This window comes from Phascolarctos cinereus, unplaced genomic scaffold (genome assembly GCF_003287225.1).
Source record: "Phascolarctos cinereus isolate Bilbo 61053 unplaced genomic scaffold, phaCin_HiC Scaffold_5;HRSCAF=322, whole genome shotgun sequence".
Lineage (NCBI taxonomy): Eukaryota > Metazoa > Chordata > Mammalia > Diprotodontia > Phascolarctidae > Phascolarctos > Phascolarctos cinereus.
In genome coordinates, this window is record NW_027555958.1 from 260,058,054 (window position 1) to 260,080,610 (window position 22,557).

The 22,557-nt window shown below is 37.0% G+C and overlaps 1 protein-coding gene across 1 annotated transcript in view; it reads left to right on the forward strand.

The window, feature by feature from the left end:
- Nucleotides 1-1,712: 1,712 nt before the first annotated feature.
- LOC110193901 (zinc finger protein with KRAB and SCAN domains 8-like) overlaps nucleotides 1,713-22,557 on the forward strand; it is a 55,252-nt gene continuing 34,407 nt past the window's right edge. The window contains 3 exon segments of the mRNA XM_020965946.2: nucleotides 1,713-1,908; nucleotides 13,111-13,622; nucleotides 20,494-20,626. Coding sequence (XP_020821605.1) covers nucleotides 13,203-13,622; nucleotides 20,494-20,626 — 553 coding nt within the window. The 5' untranslated portion in view covers nucleotides 1,713-1,908; nucleotides 13,111-13,202.

Below are 22,557 nucleotides of genomic sequence, written 5' to 3' on the forward strand. Positions count from 1 at the left end.
CACCTTTTTTTTGAACACACACTTTTAATATCATAAAACTTCAGGAGCTATCAAAATTGATAGTGGTAGGAAAAGCATTGAATTCAAACTGTCTGGGTCCAGCTTCTACAAGAAGCTTTTCCCAGCCCTCCTTAATCTTTTAGTGCCTTCCTTCTGTGATAATTTATAATTTATCCTATTTATGTAGAAAGTTATTATGTGTGTGTATGTATGTATGTATCGGGTTGTTTCTCCCATAGAACTGAGCTTCTTGATAGCAGGAACTGTTTTTTTGCCTTTCTTCGGAACGCTGGCACTTAGCACAGTGCTTGACATACAATAGGTTCTTAATAAATGTTTATTGACCATTGATTGACTTTTCTCACAGTGTTGTTGTGAGGATAAAAAGTAAGATAATGAATTACTTACAAATGATAAAGCTCTTTATATTAGCAACAATATTAGCTGTATCTTTTTTCTTACCCATTCTACACCTAGATTACTTGTTGGAACAACTTAGAACTAGTCTTCCTCTTCTATATGGACAGCTGTTCTCCAGAGTAAATCTACTTAACTCCTTCAACTCTTACATTATTATTTCTAGTACCATATCATTTCTGTCACTCAGAGTAGTTCCTTTCTCCACCAGTTTCCTTCATTTTCCTGTGGACACTGGCAGAGAATCTTACTCAAACAACACATACTTCTTGGCATTGTGGAGATGATTCTCACTGGACGTACTGGAAAAATTGCTTAATGGGGATGATCCTCAGGTTTGCATATCATATTTTGGCTGTCTCCCCATTTGGAACCTTCAAAATTCAATCCTCACCCTCCCAGTATTTACAAATTCACTTTTGTACAACTTGGACATGTTCTTGAATACCTTGAGCAGAAAATATCTAAGATTAGGCCAGTTAGCTGTGGACACCAGAAAATAATAAATAGTTCAGTGTAAGTTATATTGAGGGAAGAGAGTTATATAGTTCTGTGTGTGTGCAAAAATAATGGCAATCAAACCCTGATGTGATATTATAGATGGGATCATCACTAGACTAAAAGAATGCAATTCACTAGGAAAATTAGATGTTTTAAATTAACTTCAACACATGGCAGTTAGAAAACATGTAATTCTAAAGACTAGTCTGTAAATATGACAGCATCTGAACCTGTACATTTGTCAGTGTGTAGATATGGTGTGGATTTCACCATCAGTGATTTTTACATATTTATTGGCTTTTATCGGTAAAACGCTGTTTAAATGTGATTTTATTATTAAATGACAGTCACACCATTAATTGGGGGGAAGGGTGAGGAGACAGAGACAAAAACAGGTGTGAGTCAAGCAGGCAGTCTATCAACATTTATTAAACGCCTACTATGTCAGGCACGGTGCTAAGTGCTGGAGATACAAAAAGGGGCAAAAGACAGCTTGTGCCATATCAAGGAGCCCACGATCAAATGGAGACAAGAAGTAAATATGTCCAAGCACAGCTATATTTGCAGGTAAATAAGAAATAATTAAGTGAAAGCTTAAGAAGTGTTGGAAATGAGAGAGACAGAGACAGACGCCGGGAGAGGGGCACAGAACTTGAGAGTGTGTCTGTGTGTTAGTGTGTGAAACAGACAAGAAAAAAAAATGAGGTCGAGAACTGGATTCGCTTCCTCTTCCCCCCCCCCCCCCCCGGTCGTTAAAACGGAAATCATAGAGATGCCTAAGCCTCCCAAGGTTCCTAGAGAAAGTCTCCGGAAGTGCTCTCTAGGGGTCGACTGCTTGTGATCCACTCCCGGGTGCGGCCATAGGTGTTTTGCGGCCTCTTTCTGTTTTTAGGTTCTCTTTTGGGAACGGTTTCCCGGTCAGTCACCTTCCCTTCTCCCGCTCTCCCCCTTACCGCCTCCACACAATTCCGGCTGGGCCTGGAGTTCACGGTGAGTCGGGTGCGGGGGCTAGCCAGGGGAACGGGCTTTGTAGCCAGACAGAGGCCGTCCTGGGCGGGTTGCGGAGGAGCCCATCTCTCTCCATCGCCAGCCTTGGAGGCTGCAGAAGTGCCCTCTCCTCGGAGAGAGGGGCTCTGGGAAAGCCCATACTGAAGTGCGGGGGCTTCGGAGGACGCACCCGCCTCTCTTTGGGCAGACGAGGCCCGTCTCTGGCGCAGGGATCGGCTCCACTTTTCCTGGTTGGCGCCTTTGGACGTTGAGAAACATTTATTTAGGGCATCAGCTTTTAAAGTGTTTGTGATTATGATTTCGATCCTAATAACAAAGTAGCCAGGTGGGTAAACTGAAGCAGAGAGCTATAATTTAAGTGACTTGGAAAAGGTGCTAGTAAGTGGCTCAGATTTTCCGAATAGGGTTCTTCTGTACTTGAGGGGTTCAGCTGCCCCTCTCCGGGGAATATTGAACCTCACTGGTACTGAATAGAGATCAGTGTTATGCTAATAAACTGCATTTTTGCCCTCACTTGTTTTCCCCACAGGTCAAACCTCATATCCAAAATTTTTTTTTTACAGTATTTTTAACTTTACAAACAGTTGGCATGCTATGCTGATACATCTTTCTGGCTATTTTTTAAAATAACATTAAGAACAGTATCAACAAAATCAATTGAACATACTTTATACCTGTTTATATTTGAGTAAAAATGAAAATATCAATAACAAGTTATCAGTTCTTTTAATTTTTTTTTTCAATAAGTAAAACCATTGTTATGTGGCTTCTATGTGCCAGGCACTGTGCTAAGAGCTGGGGGTATATTTAGCTCTATTTTATATACATTTTCTTTCTATGTAGATGTAGTCAACTCTACAATGAGGAATTGACACATTTAGGAAAAACTCAATTCCCAAAGTCAAAGCATATGAATTACAAATTGTAGATAATCAACCAAAATAATATTCAACTTCAGTAATAAAAAAAATCAAATTAAAACAATTTTCAGGTACTATCCTGACAGCCACAGGCAAATGTTTGTCAGAATTATACTATATGGTTTTGCAGAGCACTTTACATATATTATCTCATTTTATTGTCACATCATCCAGTAAGATAGTTACTGTATGTGTTGTTATCCCTGTTTTAGAGGTGGGGCATCTGAGACTAGTGTCATAGACACACAACGCAAATGTGCAGCAATTAGGGAATGGTGAAATAAATTATGCTGTTATCAATAGAAGAGAGGCAGTGACCTCTAGTAATAGAGAGCTGGCCTCAGAGCCAGAAGATATGGATTCAGGTCTTAACTCTTGACATATACTGGCTGTATGACCTTGAACAAATCACTTAATCTCTCATTGCTCTTGATAGAATAAGTTTCCTCATCTAGAAATTTCCTGTAACATGGTGATTAAACCAAACATAAGAAATATATTAAGATCTATGTAAAATAATGCAAAGTGAACAAAGAAGAACCAAAAATATAGAACAAGTACCAGCTGGAGGCCCTGCCTTCGTTGGTAGTTCCTTATAAAAATGAAATCACAGGTTTCCTACATTCCCTCCTTCCCCCCCCCAAATGGATCAAAACTAACAAGAAATGTGACATTATTAAGAGGTGAACCACCCTTAATTTAATAGGTAATCATGGATGTTTGAGCATTGTTTTTCTCTTAGGGTAGTAGGACAACTATGTCCAGCAAGAGCCTGCAGATATTTAAATTGTTTAATTCCCTGAATCATTACAATATTCTTCAGTGTCATGTATGGTTATTTTAAAAAGCCAAGGATATACACAGACACAAATACATATCTACATATATAGATACATATACACATATATTAAAAATTTTCCAATTTTTTAACGTTTTTATTTAAAGTTCTGAGTTCCAAATTCTATCCCTCTCTCACCTCTCCCCTCCCTGAGATGGTAAGCAATCAGATAGGTTATACATGTGCAATTATGTAAAACATTTCTTTATTAGTCATTTTGTACAAGAACACTCGAATAAAAGAAAAAAATGAAAGAAAGTGAAAGATAGCATGCTTCAGTTTGTATTCAATCAGTATCAGTTGTTTCTCTGGAGATGGATAGTGTGCTTCATCATTAGTCCTTTGGGATTGTCTTGGATCATTGTATTGCTGAGAGTAGCTAAGTCATTTAAGTCATCGAACAATATTGTTACTGTGTACAGTGTTCTCCTGCTTCTGTTCACTTCACTATGCATCAGTTTGTGTAAGTCTTTCCAGGTTTTTCTGAAATCATCCTGCTTGTCATTTCTTATAGCACAATAATATTCCATTACAAATCATATATCACAGCTTGTTTAGCCATTCCCCAGTTGATGGGCATCCCTTTGATTTCCAACTCTTAGCCACCACAAAAAGAGCTGCTATAAATATTTTTGTACAAATAGATTATTTTCCCTTTTTGTGATGTCTTTGGGATATGAACCTAGCAGTGGTATTGCTGGATCAAAGGGTATGCACAGTTTTGTAGCTCTTTGGACATAGTTCCCAAATTGCTCTCCAGAATGGTTGGATCAGTTCACAATTCCACCAACAATGCATTAGTGTTCGAATTTTCCCTCATCTCCAACATTTATCATTTTCCTTTTTTGTTATATTAGACAATCTGATAGGTGTGATGTGGTACCTCAGAGTTGTTTTGATTTGCATTTTTCTAATTAATAATGATTTGGAACATTTTTTCATGTGACTGTAGATAACTTTAATTTCTTCATCTGCCTGGTCTTATATTTTGACCAATTATCAACTGGGGGAGTATTCTTATAAATTTGACTCTATTCTCTCTATATTTTAGAAATGAGGCCTTTATCAGAGACAGTAGCTGTAAAATTGTTTCCCAGCTTTCTGCTTCCTTTTTAATCTTGGTTGCATTGGCTTTATTTGTGCAAGAACTTTCCAATTTAATGTAATCAAAGTAATTCATTTTGCATTTCATAATGTTCTCTGTCTCTTGTTTGGTCATAAATTCTTCCGTTCTCCGTAAATCTGACAGATAAATTATTCCTTGCTCTTCTAGTTTGCTTATAGTATCAGCCTTTATATCTAAATTGTGTACCCATTTTGACTTTATCTTGTTGTACTGTGTGAGATGTTGGTCTAACTGTTTTCCAGCAGTTTTTGTTAAATAATGAGTTCTTATCCCAGAAGCTGGGGTCTTTGGATTTATCAAACAGTAGGTTACTATAGTCATTGACTACTATCTTGTGTTCCTAATCTATTCCACTGATCCACCACTCTGTTTCTTAGCCCATACCAAGTAGTTTTGGTGATTTCTGCTTTATAATACAATTTAAGATCTAGTATGGCTAGACCACCATCCTTTGCATTTCTTTTCATTAATTCCCTTGATATTCTGAACTTTTTGTTCTTCCAGATGAATTTTGTTATTATTTTTTCTAGCTCTATAAAATAATTTTTTGATAGGTTGGTATGGCATTGAATAAAGAGATTAATTTGGATAGAATTATCAATTTTATTATATTGACTCAGCCTACCCACGAGCAATTAATATTTTCCCGGTTGTTGAGATCTGATTTTTTTGTGTGAAAAGTGTTTTATTGTTCTGTTCTTGTAGTTCTTGGGTTTGTCATTGCAGGTAGACCCCCAAGTATTTTATATTGTCTATAGTTTTTTTAAATGGAATTTCTCTTTCTGTCTCTTACAGCTGGACTTTATTGGTAGTATAAAGGATATATGTTTTAAAATTTTTTTCACGTTCATAGATGTGAAATCTGTCAGTTTCAGGGAATAGTTGCTGTTTTTAAAAGCAATAACCAAAGATTAATTCAATTTAGTCAATATGAGAAATTTGAAATATTGCAACTTGGTCTTTGCTTTCTGTTTATTCATAGTCTGAAAAAGAAAGATAATTTATATTTTTCCACTTCTAAATATTTTCTCAATTTATTGGACTCAATTTATAATTAGCTCAAAGTAGGTAATATTTCTGTAATTGTAGAAAAGGTAATGCTTTTAAAAGCTGGGATGTATGTGACTTTCATAGTTACACAATTATTTAAGTTTATAATCTATTTTGGTGTGTATGTGTATGTATACATACATACATATATACATATGCACATATACACACCTATATGCATATATATCTACCCACATATATGGATTTAAGGACCTAGCTACTACCTCAGACTGCTTTTTCAAACATGTAAAACAATTTTATTACAGTGTGCTAATTTGTAATGGTCCAGTGTAGAAGGAGTAAGAGGGAATGATGTAGATGATCAATCAACAAATGAGATTGATAGGGAGGAGGAGGACCAGGAAAAAGTAGTGTCACCAAAAACCCAGAGGGTGAGTTTTTGTACTTGTGTCATAGATCCCTTTGACAGCCTAGTGAAGCCTATAAGCCCCTCCCAGAATAATGGCTTTTTAAAAATATGTGTAATTGAAATACATACTCAGTTTTAATCAGAAGTTATTGAAAATGAAGGTGTAATTTTTTTTTTCCTGTCTAAGTTCACGGACAATAAACAATGTGGAATGCAGTAGCTAGGGTGAGAAGGATGAGAACTGAGAAAACACCAGTTAAGAAATCCTTAGTAACTTTGCAGAGAACAGTCTCAGTTGAATGATGAGGTTGGAAGCCAAACTGCAAGGGATTGTGGAGTGAATGAGAAAAGAAGAAATGGAAGTTGTCAGTCAGTAAACATTTATTAAATGCCTGCTATTTGCCAGGCACCGTACTAAGTGTTGGGGAGCCAAAAAAGAGGCAAAAGGCAGTCTGTGACCTCAAGAAGCTCGAAATTGAATAGGGGATACAACAATCAAACAAATATGTGTGAATAAGCTATATACAGGAAAAATAGAAAATAATTATAAGAAAGAAAGAACCAGAATTAAGAGGGATTTGCAAAGGCAACCCGTAGAAGATGGAATTTTAGTTGGAACTTGAAGGAAGCAAGGGGAGCAAGTATGTGAATGTGAGGAGAGAGAGAATTCCTGGCATGGGGGAGAGCCAGAGATAATGTCCAGAGCTGTAAGATGGCATATCTTGTTTAAGGCCCAGCAAGTATCACTGGATGAAAGTGGGGAATAAGGTGTAAGAAAATTGGAAAGGTAATGTGTGTTGTTGTTCAGTCATTTTTCAATAGTATCAGACTCTGTGACCCAACTTGGGTTTTTCTTGGCAGATACTGGAGTGGTTTGCCATTTCCTTCATTTTACAGATGGGAACTGAGGCAAATAGGGTTAAATGACTTGCCCAAGTCACATAGCTAATAAGGCCAGATTTGAACTCATGAAGATGAGTTCCAAGCTCAGTGCTCTATCCACTGTAACCTTATACGGCTTTTTCTAAGAGTTTGTTTGAGAGAGAAAAGATTTAAGGAAATGGTAGGATCTAATGAAGAGTTTTTAGGGTATGTTTGAAGGCCATAAGGAAGGAACCAAGAGAATGATTGAGGTTGCAATCTGTTGGAGAAGACTAGAAGGGGTGGGATCAAGGGCACATGATGAGGAGTTGGCTTGGACAAGGAGAAGGGCCACTGGAAGAAGTAGCAAAGGGGCGAGGGGTGGGGAAGAGAACAAGAATCTGTATGGCACTATGCTAAGTGTTTTGATTCTCATTTGATCCTCACAGCAGCCCTTCAAGACAGGTGCTGTTATTATCCCCATTTTGTAGTTGAGGAAACTGGGAAAAAAAAACACAGAAATTAAGTGACTTGTCTAGGGTCAACTAGGAAGTGTTTGAGATCACATTGGAACTCAGGTCTTCCTTACTCCAGACTCAGCCCTCTATCAACTGTGCTACCAGGTGCCTCTGTGGAGAAACTTGAGGAGAGGTTTGGAATAACTTCTTTGGGGATTGGGACGGAGCATGAGTTATAGGAGAGGAATAAAAGGATTTCTTTGCTGTAGTGAGAGCCTAGTTGAAGTTGTATAGTATGAATTCATAATGTACCCAGTTAAAACAGTTGTGTGACCTCTAGCTCCATTCAGCAGTACATTAGACCAGAGGAGGCCAGATGGCAGGAGTAACTCAGGGATGAAATTTTGAAAGGGATAAGCAATGATAGGGACAGAGTGGTGAGAGATTTAAGAGTAGAACACAGCATAGAGATGAATTGGTGTGCATTTAGGGTTGACATTGGAAAAGGAGAGTAAAGTCAAAGCCTAAGGAAGTTCTGTGGAGTGATGGGATTGAAGATCATGATGACAGTAAAGAATAGGTTTAGGAAGATAAGAAATAGGTTTAGAAAGGTGAAATGGAATAATAGGAGACTACAGTAAAATAGAAGGATATTTTTGATTAGAAGTAGTTTTTGTTTAGGGAACTGGAACACTTACAGATGATGGTGAAGGGTGGAGTGAATTAGTAGGTCGTGAGATATTTTGTGAAGGTCATAGACTTGAGCAAGGGACCTTCCACCTTAAGCAGAGAATTTAGAAAGGGCTTCTTGGTTAGTTAAAATATTAAGCAGAGCATAGTTTTGAATGATTGGAGTATATAGAAGGGTCAGAGGAAGTGGTGGCATAACTGGAGCAGGTTTGTATTTGGCTAGTAATGGAACACAATGTGTAGCTAGTTGAGGGTTAAATGTAGCCTGGATTTGAGATTTTTGACCTTGATCCAATATGGAATAGAACACCATTGTAAGTTTTTGAAATTGGGCTGTAAAATGATGAAAATGGCATTTTAAGAAGATTAATGTATTGGAGGGGGAAAGCTTAGCTTGGCTGGTGATGAGGGCCTATACTGATGACAGGATTTGGTAATTAATTGTAATTTCAAATGGTTTGTCCAAGTCCTTTACGATAGCATCATCAGAGTTCTTTATTTAGACTTAGTTCTGACATATTTTGTAGTGGGTATTATGGAGAAACTAGTTTTTCAGAAGTTAAATATTGATCCTTATTCTATTGTGACTGTTGAAAATATTAGCAAGAAATTAGCTGAAGATAATGTATCTGCTATATTTATAAAACTTCTTGAAAGTTTCAGTACATAATATTTCAAATACTATTAAATTACTGGGTGACCTTATTCCATCATGATCTTTGAATTTTAGCTTGTTTTAACTTCAATTGCATAATCTTGGCATTTTGCTTACAAAAATGTGTTAAGAAAATTTAATACTAACTTGAAAATTTGTTTTTTAATTAAAAAATAATAAAACAACATATTACTCCAGCATTCTTGCCCCTACTTCAGATCTACCCTTCTGCAGAAATTTTCCCTCTTCCCCGATTTTATTTAAACCTACATCACTCCAATTTTTCTTTTGGGGTACCTGCAGTAATCACTGCCTCTTACTCAACTTTACTCTTCCCCCCACCACCACATTCTACTTAGCACCCCTACTTTGCACTGCTCCCAATAAAGTCAGTTCTTAGTGTCGTCTCCTTCTCTGCAGAGAGTAGTAAGTGTATTCCTGGGGTTGTTAACCTGATTTCCTCAAGTGCCAAATGCTGAAAAGAAACAGACCTACAGTCCACAAAGAAATTTAATTTCTTAACTGTTGATCACTTTACACAGCTTTCATTTATTCATTCTACTACAAGACCATTTAAAGTAGAAAAATATGTTTATGTAAAATATATAGAATACATTTATGTTGCTGTGTAAATATAATTTATTATGTTTGTAGGCATTTAAATGCCTCTGTAAGAGTATCTGAAGAGGAATCAGTTTCTTTTCTAAAGAAGCATACCATCTGGTAGAGGAGCTATATGTACAGATAACTCATTTTTAAAAAACAGTTCGTGATTAGTACCATAAAATCAAGATTTTATCTGTAAAAATTGAAATGTATGCTGTAGAAATTCAAGGCAAAAATCTTCTAAGGTAATCAGGGCAATCATGGAGGAGGTAGAATCTGAGCTAGGCCTTGAAGGATTAGTGGAATTCTGAATAATGGAGATTAGGAAAAAGGAGGCTTTTGGAGGGGGAAATGGCATCCAAGGGGCAAAGGCTAGGCAGTACAGGTTATGTTTGAGCACCAGCAAATCTACTTTGTCTTTGGAATGAATGATATTTCAAAGGGCATTTCCTGAGGAGAAGTTAGGAAAACAAAGAAAATAAAAGAAGCCACGGAATGAGTATGTTAAATATTGCAGTCCCAAATGCTATAGAGAAGTCAAAAGGGAAGTAGTTGATTTTAGAGGTTAGAAGATTATTGGTAACTTTAAAAAGAAAGCAGTTGCTGTAGTGTGTTGGAAGCAGAAACCAGATTGCACAGGTTTAAGGAATGAGTGGGTAGTGAGGTAGTTTGTGTAGTTTGTTGTCATGAGAAATTTGGTGGTAAAAGAAGGCTGAGAGAGATGACAACTGTTTGAAAGGTATGAAGGTCAAGGGAAGGTTTCTGAATTTAGGATAAGACCTGAGCTTCTTTGGAATAATACTAAGAGTAAAAATAGTAATAATAAATGCTTTTTAACTATGAAATGCTGAATAAATATAATTTATTATTATGTTTATAGGCAGAGCCAGTAGAGAAAAAGATTAAAAACATGAGTGAGAAAAGGTATAATGGACTGCATAAGACTTCAGGGGATTCAACTTAATTCAGCATTTATTAAGCACCTAAGGCATTATGCTGGAAGCTGGGGATGTAGAGACAAAATCCAAATACCTTCTTCTTTCACATTCTACTGGCAAAGAATAGATGTGTTTTAAGTTTTGATTTATACTCTCAAATTTATTAGAGGTCCATTAAACTGTAAACCAGCCAAGCAAATCACCTACTCTGGATCTAAGTCATCTAAGGACAGAGATGTTAAATATATATAAATTATAATTCTCTAGTTTAAGAAGTCAACTGAATTTGCTGATTGAAATATAAGTTGCAAACTTACCTGTAAACTTTATACACTCAATTTAATTAAGCAAAACGCTACTACGTAAATACTAAAATCAATGTAATATCAATCAGTGTTGTTACCTACGGCATCTTCAAAATAAAAGTTTGTTCTACTATCTGGCTCTCAGTTCTAATAAGTGCTAATTGTGGCTTCCCAAAATTTTTTTTCAGCAAATGTCTCTGTTAAAGGCCTAAAATATATAGAGAACAGAGTCAAATTTATAAGAATACAAGTCATTGAACAGGCAGTTTTCAGAAGAAATCAAAGCTGTCTATAGACATATGAAAAAATACTCTAAATCACCATTGATTAGAGAAATGCAAATTAAAACAACTCTGAGGTACCATTTCATCCCTATCAGATTGCCTAATATGATAGAAAAGGAAAATGATAAATGTTGGAGGGGATGCGGGAAAATTGGGACTCTAATGCACTGTTAGTAGAGTTGTAAACTGCTCCTATCATTCTGGAGAGCGATTTAGAACTGTACCCAAAGGACAATCAAATTGTGTATACCCTTTGATCTGAGCCCTCCTGGCTCAGAGTGGATGTAGATAGTGTTTCTCTTTTGACCAGCAGCCCTGAGGATCTTCCCTTCCCAGTTTGATTTTTTTTTTTTAATTAAATGGGCCATCCCTCGATTCAGTGCTTAAAGAGGCCTATTCACAACATGGGCTTTGCCTCATTCAGAGTGAGAACCTAAAAAGACCATTTAAAAGGACTGAGGTCTCCCATTGCATCCTGAGCCATCTCTAGTCATCCTGATGGATATCTGGCCACTGGACTCAGATGGCTCTGGAGGAGAAAGTGAGGCTGGTGACTGCGCAGCCCTCCCTCCCTCAAATCGAAGTCATTTGCAAGTCATGTCATCATCTCCCTGATGTCCTTGTCCTCTTTGAGAAGGACAGACTAACCACACACGACCACAGCCTTTGATCCAGCTACTAGGTCTGTATCCTAAAGAGAAAAAAAAGAATGGAAAAGGACCTACTTGTTCAAAAATATTTATAACAGCTCTTTTTGTGTTAGCAAAAATTGGAAATTGAGGGGATACCTTTCCGTTGGGGAGTGGATTGTGGTTGTGGTATATGAATATATTGGAATGCTATTGTGCTATAAGAAATGATGAGCAGGCCAATTTCAGAAAAACCTGGAAAGACTTCCATGAATGAAACCATTGTACAGAGTAACAGCGACATTGTGCTATGAATGACTTAGCTATTCCTAGCAATACAGTGATCCAAGACAGTTCTTCCAAAGATCTCATGAGGAAAAATGCTATTCACATCTGGTGAAAGAACTGATGGAGTCTCAATGTTAATTGAAGCCTACTATTTTCATTTTATATTTTTTTCGTGTTTTTTTCTTTTGGTCTTCTTTTACAACATTACTAATATGGAAATAGATTTTACATAATTGCACATACATAACCTATATCAGATTGCTTACCATCTTAGAAAGGGAAGAAGAAAATTAGGAACTCAGTTTTTAAATGAATGTTAAAATTTGTCCATATGTAGTTATAAAAAATAAAATACTATAAAAAATAAATAAATGTGGCTTCCCAGAGGTAGATCATCATAACTCTTAGAGGCTCTGTGGATACAAGGACCCAGTATCCCCCATCCTGTGCTTGACCTTAGACCACTGGCACTGGTAAAGCCACAACAATTTTGGCTTCTCTATCCTCAGTCTCCTAAAAACACATTACCTCTAAGATGGATCTTTTGCCTTACTAACCACCCTCTTCACCCCAGCTGAAAGCACTACCCTTCAGTCTTTCATTTTTCTTCCTCCTTTCTCCCCATGAAATTCTATGTTCCCAAGCCTTAGACCTTCCTCCATAAACCTCAAGCTTGGGGATGGCTATCCAGAAGGATTAATGAGATGAAAGGGAGAAGATACATTCTTTTCTCCAAGTCAGAAGGGAAAGAAGTAAGTTGAAGCTCATATTGATGGACCTTTATCTAGTCAGTGTGAAAAAACTTTGGGTCAGCTTTTGTGGGAAATATGAAAGAGATCCAAGTCACACAGGTTAAAAAAGTTTGCTGAGAAGCAATGATGTCCCATTTTAGACTATATAACAGAAATTTGTAGTGGATCAAATTAGTACAGTATTAATTTTTCTACAAGTGTATGGTAACCTGTTAATCTGGGAAAGTAGATGTTAAGGGTTAGAGATTGACATAATGAGAGTTCAGGGAGGTGAGTGATTCTCAGTGATAATGAGGGCATCCTTGAAATGACTGACCAAAAAGGCTAGACTGGGTAATGAGCTTTGTTAAATTGGTGTTGTAATTGTTTTCTGACTAACTTTAAATAGCAACATATCATTTTCTTATACCTCAGAAACAACATCCTGTGAGAAGAATTTCAAGAGGATCTGTCCTTGAAAAGAACCCAATTAAAGTAAGCTTTCTCCCAAGCTCTTCCAGCTCCAGATGGCTGTAGAATCAAGGGAGACGGTAGGCCTATCTCCTCTGGTACAGGCTCCAGAGGAAGGTCTTGTGATAGTAAAAGTAGAGGAGGAAGACCACCACTGGGACCAGGAATCCAGCTTCCATGAGCCTAACCCTCATGGCCAGGAGGTCTTCCGCCAGCGCTTCAGACAGTTCTGCTACAGGGAGACACTGGGGCCCCGGGAAGCTTTGATCCAGCTTCGAGCCCTTTGCCATCAGTGGCTGAGACCAGATTTGCACACAAAGGAGCAGATCCTGGAACTGCTGGTGCTAGAGCAATTCCTGTCCATCCTACCTGGGGAACTTCAGACATTGGTTCAGGAGCATCATCTAGAAAGTGGAGAGGAGGTGGTAACAGTGTTGGAGGATTTGGAGAGACATATTAATATACTAGGACAAGAGGTAAGTAGAAGGAATTGTGTTTTTGTAAGTAAGGGACCATGGAACTTTGAACGAATTGAGCAAGTTGAGAATGGCTAAATGTTAGTCTCCTATGTGCTGGGCTGCAGATAGTAATAATAATATAGTACTGCACGCTCACACACACACACAGTAGAAGGGAAAGAGAATAAGTATTTTATGTAATGCCTGCTATGTGCCAGAAACTGTGCTTAGTACTTTTTAGAAATATTACCTTATTTGATCCTCATAACAACTCTCTGAAGTGTTATTAATCCCCATTATTAATTAATTAATTAATCCGTGTTTAACAGATGAGGAAATTGAGGCACAAAGGTCAAGTGACTTTCTCAAGGTCATAACTAGTAAGTGTCTGACGTCAGATTTAAAATTAGGCCTTCCTGACTTCAGACCCAGTACTCTATTCACTCTAACACCAGCTGCCTTGTGTATATATGTGTGTGACTGTATATATGTATATGCATATACATAATGTATAATGCTTTAAACTTTGTCAAAGTAAATGTCATATTATTTTTAACTTTATAGGATCCCTGTGAAGCTGTTTCCCCACCTTGACAAATGAGCAGACATACTAAGAGGCTAATTGATTTTCCTAGGCTCCCATTTCTAGTTAATGCTAAATCTAAGAGTAAAATCAATTTTTCTTGATCACCAATCAAGTACTCTTTTCATAAAACTGCTGCCTTTACTTTCTTATTTTATTCCCAAAAACAGGACACTACCAAAGCAGTGGGATTTAATCTATCCTGGGCTGGGCTGAAATGTTTAGTCTTTGTCTCTTACTTAACTTCCTCACTGCCCTAGGACATGTTGTTGGGTATAGATTGTAACCTATCCATACCTTTTCATTCTTTGCAGTTCTTTTCCACGTTCTCTTACAAGTCCTTCACAGAAAGTTCACCTAACATTCTCGAGAACTTTGTTTGACATCTCTTGACATTATATGAATACCAGTGGAGCATATTGGCTAGCTGTCTGCTATCATTTCTTATGTGATTGATTGACTTCCTCTTCCATTGTTACATTTTTTCAATTAATTTTATGCTGCTTTTTAATATATAGCAGCTCATTCTTATCTAATATATATCTCTCCATTGTGTTCTGGGTGATCTGCAGCATTAGTTCTTGAGTGACTGTGGTATTTCATGATTTGTAGCCATGTAGCATCACTAGGAAAATATTGGAGCTAAAGTGTTTGGGCCTTTGTTTTGTCCCAGGGAGAAGCTTGGTATCATTAAAAGGATGGCAATTTCCCAAATGCAGTCTGGTCTACTTTCTTCCTATTCAATTCTTGGTCAAGTTAATTGTCTAGCTGTAGTGTCTATCCAAGATATACAAGGTGTCCCAAGAGTCTTGGTGCAGTTTTGAGCTTATTTAGATTCAGTCAAACTTAAAACTCCACTAACATTTTTATACCCTGTATATACTGATGAATCAGATCTATGGATTTTCTGTGTAACTGTCTGGAAAATAGGAGGTTTTTTGTCCACTTGGTTTTTCCTATTTTGTATAGTTCAACTCTCAAATATTTTTGGATCTCATCTAGGAGGCTCTGCAGTGCTCTTGGCTTGGTGTAATAAGTAAAATATCATCTACAAATAGAGTCATCAGGAGTACCTCATCGTCTGTAAGGAATGCTGCTTCCATTTGAACATCTTCTTTGGCACTGGCAAACACATTGGGCAAGCCTATATCTCCCAGCTTTCTTTCACTTGGTATTAGTAATCAGAGGTTCAGTATTATTTCTGTCACTGCATCTTTCAGAGAACCTTTTTGACTTTGACATATGCATAGGAGCTCCATTTTCGGAAGAGGAACCTTGAAGATTTGTTTTACCAAATGAAATGGTTTTTTATACTCAACAATCAATGTGCACAGTTGGAGTCTTGTAAGCTCTGCACTTTTCATTTGAATATGTTTTAAAGACAAGGCATGAGCTTTTATAAATAGACCTGAAGCCAACCAGTACACTGAAGGGGATGGATCACAAGCCTGTGCAAGCTCAGTAATTAGTTATGGAGCTAGATCATAGCCTGTCAGAACATAAATAAGTGACAGAACTAGTACTCATATATAGGTCACTGCAATGGAGTACACTTTGTAGAAGGAAGGGCTAACAGTACATGAGCACTGTTGTGTGGGGGAAATGACTTGAGACAAGTATGATCTCAGACTCCCCTTTGGGATTTGTCAGGGCCATAGCAAGGCATGGATTGGAGATTGTGTAAGAAGACAGAAACTGGTCAAATCCAGAATTAGCTGTGACTCACCAGGATACTGAAACAGGAGGCTCAGATTAAGGCCTAATGGCTTAATACCAGCCACCTCATCCAGATTGGTAGCATGGTGCAAATAGAATTTAACAACAAGAAATAGTGGAATAAGGTCAAAAGATGAAAAAAATAGAAGAAAATATAAGGTACCAGAAAGAAAAAATTCTGACATTACATAAATTGCAAAAATGAGAAAAGAAAGGTGAAACTTCTGAAATTACTCTGGCCCTCTCAGTGGCTTCTGACTTTGTTGCCTGTGCTAACTTTTCTTCTGGGCCATGTTTCCAATTGTCTGTGGTCCTCTGGCTAACTTTTTATGCATTTCTGAGGTAGAATAAATTAGTTACTGTAGTTACTCATTATGTTTCTTGAAAATTGTTTGGTATGGGGTCATTTCTAGGGTTTTGTTGAAGTAGATATGTGGGATCTGGGCTGGCTGTGTCTTTTCAGGCTGTATTATTATTATTCAGAAGTCTTTGTTGCTTTCTTTACCTTTATTGTCAGCCTTCTCAGCACCAACAGAGCTAATTATGCCACATAAGTGGTGTCTTTTTCTCTGTTACATTCTCTACATTACCAGAAGATTCCTTGCTATAGGATGCCTCATTACTGTAGCTGGCTGTTTGATCACTTCTCCATATTTGTATTGTCTGATGCCAGTATATTCCAGTGACTGACTATATGATACATTGGGGGCTGGACCTAACTCAGACTGGTCCCCTGAGAGTTTACGTCTGATATTAGAACAAAATGAGACTTTGTCAATCGACAAGCATGTATTAAGCACCTACTTACTATGTGCCTAACAGTGTTAAGTGCTGGGGATACAAATAAAGGCAAAAAACCCCATTCTCTCTTCTCAAGGAGGTCACATTCTAATGGAAGGACAACATGAAAACAACTGTGTACAAGCAAGATATATGTAGGATAAACTGAAGATAATTATCAGGTGGAGGGCACTAGCATTAAGGGAAATTAAGAAAGGCAGAGCCTTATAGAAGGTCAGATTTTAACTAGAACCTGAAGGAAGCTGTGAGATAAAGATGAGGAGGGAGAGAATTCCAGGGAGAATTGCATAGCATACAAAGGATTCTTAAGAAGGAGGTACAGCAGTTTCATCAGATAGATCATCCTTCATTGTCTCCATACTGAAATATGTCTGGTCAGCAAATTCAGGGTATGGTAATTTGTGAGACCTTGTGACATCCACCAACTCTGAAGGGCCTCAGCTGCATATAGGTGGGGCCTAGGGTAACCAGAAAGCCATGTCAGCATGGCCTGAGGCCACTGGGAAGCTGGGTCTATGACTTGGCACCTGTGGGGCTTGAGTTTGAACCAATTGAGTCTTGGGGACAACTTCCTTTTATTTTTTAAATTTTTTTAAATTTTTTATTTTTTTTTGGTGAGGGCAATTAGGGTTAAATGACTTGCCCAGAGTCACACAGCTAGTGAAGTGTTATGTGTCTGAGGTCGGATCTGAACTCAGATCCTCCTGACTCCAGGGCCAGTGCTCTATCCACAACTTCTTTTTAGGCAAAGAACTAGCTGTTCTACCTGGTGGGGAGAGGAAGTGGTGCTGGTAAGCATTAATCCTATCAAAGACCTAAATAAATGGATAGATATTAATTACTTTGTTGGGTAATGCTAATATAATAAAACAATGACAATACTATTTAAATTAATTTTTAGATTCACCAGTCAGATTATCAAAAAGTTACTCTATAGAACTATGCAAAATAACAAACTTTATATGGAAGAACCAAAAGGTCAAGAATCCTGGTTAGTCAGTGTTCATTTAAGTACTTCTTATGTGCCAGGCTGTGTGCTGCTAATCCCAAGTGAAACAATGACAAAGAAAAAAAGTTGGAAGGAATGAGGTCTAGCAAAAGTAGATCATTAACAGTATAGTACAAAGTAGTAATCATCAAGACTCTTTATTACTGGTGAAAAGTAGAAAAGTTGATCAGTGGAACAGATTAGGTACACAAGACCCAGAAGTAATTGAACCTAATAGCATAGTGTATTAGAAACTCAAGTGCTCCCAACCACTGGTATAAGGACTGTTAGACAAAAACTTCAGGGAAAATTAGAAAGCAGTCTGGCAAAACAGATTTAGACCACTATTTTCACACCATATGCCACAAAAACAAATTAGAATGAGTAGTGCAGATGTCTTTTTTTTTTTTTTTTGCTTTTTGGTGAGTCAGTTAGGATTAAGTGACTTGCCTAGGGTCACACAATTAGTAAGTGTCAGGTGTTTGAGGCCAGATTTGAAAGGAGATGTCTTTCATCAGTATGGATAGGGGAAGAGTTCTTGACCAAACAAGATAATACAGAGGTCTCATGAGATAGAATGGATGGTTTTTTTACATACAACTGAAGAGTTTTTGTAGAACCTAAATCAGTACTAGAATTACAAAGGACACAGTTAACTGGGGAAAGCTATGTAACATTTTTCTGATGAAGCTCTGATCTCCAAGATATTTAAGGAATCATTGCAAATATAACAATACCCATTTCCCAAGAGAACATGGACAAGCCTCAGAGGAATGCAAGACAAACTATCAGCCATATGAAAATATGCTCCAAATGGCCAATAATAACAAAATGTAAATTAAATCACTCTGAGGTTCTACCTCACCCATAAGATTGGCAAAGACGGGAAAAAAAATTACAATTTTTGGAGGGAGCAGGCATGCACTTCTGGTGGAGCTTTGAAATTGTGCAACCACTCTGTAAAGCAGTTTGGAATTATACCCCAAAATTGCCAGAAGTGTTGAACATTTAGATTTTCTTCTGCACCTCAATTTGTTTCTCCTTGTCATAGCACTCCATTATCTTTAGTCTTTTCATTAAGACAGCATTCCTCAGTGTTTAACTCCTTTTATTCCTTTGTATTTGTTTTTTCTGCCTCCAGGGTGGTAAGTGATATAGCCAGGTACTAGGTGCTTTTGGATGCTCTGGTCCTTCAAAGTTTATACTTACTGCTAGAGACCCAGATGATTATCTATTACAAGAAATGGGAATCTCCCTCTGGTAAAGGCAGCAGTGCAAAAAGTAATCCCGTTGTACAGGATTATTGCCAAAAAAGATATTGGTGCCCATGCTTTCCTGAGGAAACATCTGAAGGCGATGAGATCTATAAAGGAGGTTATAAAATAAAAATTCCTAATGTTCTAGAAAGCTAGCTGGATCTTATAGTCCAACAGATGATTCTAGAAATCCATGGGACCTTTTCTGGTGTTATTGCGAACAGGAAATTTTTGGACTAAACTTCAGATGATGTGGGATCTATTTCACTTGCCAGATTGATGAGTTATAAAAATATCTAACATTTGAAGAAACAACTATCAGTGTTCTTCCACTTTGATTCTCTGACAGTATCCTATTTTTTAGTGAAAAAACATTTAGAATGCCTGTGGCCTAAATGCTAACTTTTGGGAGAGTTAGTGACTTAAACTGTGAGGAAGTAAACTCTACTTCATTCAGAAGTGGCTAACTTCATTCTCCTTTATGTTATATAGGGGTAAGGGGAGTATATATTAGTCACATGGTTTTCAGTAAGACTACTTATTTGATGTGTCTTAGATTGAGATGAGCTGTGTGAAGTATATTTTGCCTCTTTGCAACTGTTTTAATTGTACTTTCTTGTTTATATATTTCTTTCTGTATATAGTGTTGATTCTGGTAAGTGCTTTGAATATGTGAAGTTTTGCCAATTTGACAATAACTTCAGAATTAGAAACCAACCTGTTAAGATCTAATTAACTTCATGTTTTGTTTTGTTGTGAACTTAGGCATCCAATACGATGAGTATTTCCATGCATAGTAGAAGAGAAAAAAGAGACTGTATATGAAACTTCAATCCCTTTTGAATACAACTTGCTTTCATTTTAAAATGTGTAACTTGGTATTCCTTTTTCTAATTATTTTTTTTCAATTAACAGGCATATGTTTTCTTCCTCCCCTGTTCTGTCCTCCCCCCAAAAAAAAGAAAAAAAAAAACGCCTGTAACCAATATTCATAATCATGTAAACAAATTCCCATATTGTCTACATCCAAAAATATGCTTCTTATTCTACGTGTTTAATCTATCAGCTCTCTCATTATCAGCCCACTGGAATCCTGGTTGATCACTGCATTGATCAATTCTGATCAAAATTGTTTGTTTTTATGGTGTTGTTATTGCATAAGTTGTTTTCCTGTTCTACTCACTTTACTTTGCATCACTTCATGTGAGTCTTACCAGGTTTCTCTCAAACTGTCCTTCATCAGTTCTTATAAAACAATTATATAGAATTGAAATCATATGCCATGTTTTTTTTAATCCATTCTCTAATTGATGGCTACCTCCTTAGCTTCAAGGTCATTATGCTTATATAGTCTCCAGGAACCCAGAGTCTTTTCCATATTATGATGAGGCATCTTAGGATTTTTATAGGGTTATATAAATTTTCATCTGCTCTTATATCTGTTTAGTGTTCTTGGGAATAATCCCTATAATTTCTAATGAAGATATATATCCAACTCTCAAAGTGATTAACTCTTATGAGTCTATCTGAACCTAATATCTCCAGGTCCCAGCTCATGCCAGTGGAATGCCCTGGGAAGAGAGAACAACTCTGGGAGTACAAGAGCCACCAAGTATCCAGCCACAGCCTATGGGACTTAAGTGTGACTCTTCAGATCCCCAGATTCTGCAAGAAAGAGGTAAGGAATGGAATTTTATTCAGGAAGAGAGTAGTGATAAATATTTACAGAGGAGTTGGAACAGCTGTGATTTTTTTCTTCTGTATTAGTCGCTCCATGTTTGAAGAAGCAAGACATAAAATCACTATTTATGGGCCAGTTCCAGAAACTATGATTATAGCTTTTGCTGATCTAAAGAATTATGTACTTACAAACTGGGGCTGAAATTCCACTTTAAGTGTGATTAGTCTTAGATATCAATTCTAGAGAACTATAAGATTTCAATCTATCTTTACAGCCACACAGTTTATACCCTAGGTTATGACTTTGCCAAAATACAGTTCATTTCTCAGAACAGGTCAGGTTATATCTCATCCCATCTGAACCTTTTTCCTTTGAGCTTTTTCTTATTTGAGGAAGAAAGTACTGGAAAGGAGACAAAGTGCTTTTTTTAGGGAGAGAGCTATTTATTTAGTGTCCCTAGCTTGGCTAGCATTGATAACCAAGGGCACACCATGTGGTATTAGACTGTTATGTTTTTACCAAGAAATTTTGTTACACAAAGAAATTATTGTGTGTTCAGTATTATTTAACTCAGGAAACATATTCTTCAGGTCTGAATACATGGAATAGATCTGCCCAGATGTGTGTATTTGTATACTTATGAGAAGCAGCATGGTATAGTAGGAAGAATGCCAGACACTTGGATTTAAGTCTGGCTTCTGACACGTACTAATTTTGTGACCATAAGCACGTCAGTTAACCTCTCTGAGCTTCAATTTCTTCATCTCTAAAATGAGGATTCAGTTGAATTAAATTCAGTAAAATTTATTAAACACCTGGGCACTGGAGGTATACAGACAAAAACTAAATAGTCCTTACCCTTTAGGAACTTACATTCCTATTGAGTGGAAACAATTCTGTAAATTAAATGCAAAATTGTATACAAAGTAATTTCCAAGGTTGAGGATATTAGCAATTGGAAACTGAAGGGAATCTGGATAGACTTTCTCTAGATCATTAGTTGAGTTTTGAGGAAAGCAAAGGATTCTAAGAGGATGGTGATTCTCAAGGATATTTTGTGAAGATCATGGGTACTTCCTTGCATGATATATTTCTGACATCCTTAGCTTTCCCTTAACTCATTAGATTATGGTATCAATAAATTACTCTTTGAATCTGTTGGTATTTTTAACCTAAAAGTCCAGTGCTACACTCTTAGCTTCTTAATCTTTAACTCAATCTGTTAACTTCTTTGTCTGTCATTTCAGTTCCACAAATGATTTTTGATTTTTTATAAGGCACCATTCTGTGTAATATGGAATATGTAAAAGATGGATAAAATATAATCTGTGCCTCCAAGGAACTTATAGTATAGTATTATGAGATAGCTGTTTTGGTGAATATAATTGGGAGCCAGTAAATGATGAATAAAAGGATAGTGCAAGATAGTGAAGGTACACATAAGTTTAGATATTAAACATATAATAGAGTTATTTAGCATACTTATGTGGTTTTCAGTAACAGATCTTAGAAGTCTGAGATGTAAGAGATAGATGGTGGAGTTTATCCAAGTTTTGGAATTGGTAAAGCACGTACAGCAAAAAGTCAAAGGGGCAAGCAATTCTAGGGTGTTAGTAAAAGTATAGTTGAAATGACTGACCACAGGATCCAAGCTGAGTAAGGAGGCAAAAAATAGGGGCTCATAACTCTGGTAGAAGTGGAATGATTGAGGGATAAGAGTTGCGAAGGACAGAAAACAAGTGAGAGAATCAGAGCAAGCAGGAATAAGTCAACTCAGCAAACATTTTTAAAATATTACTATATGCTAAAGAAACCAACAAAAATGAAACAGTTCTTGACCTCAATAAGTTAGTCTACTGGTGAGATATAGTATGTACCTAAATAAGTACCAGGTAATTAGAAGAAGAGAATGCTCTAACAACTGGGAA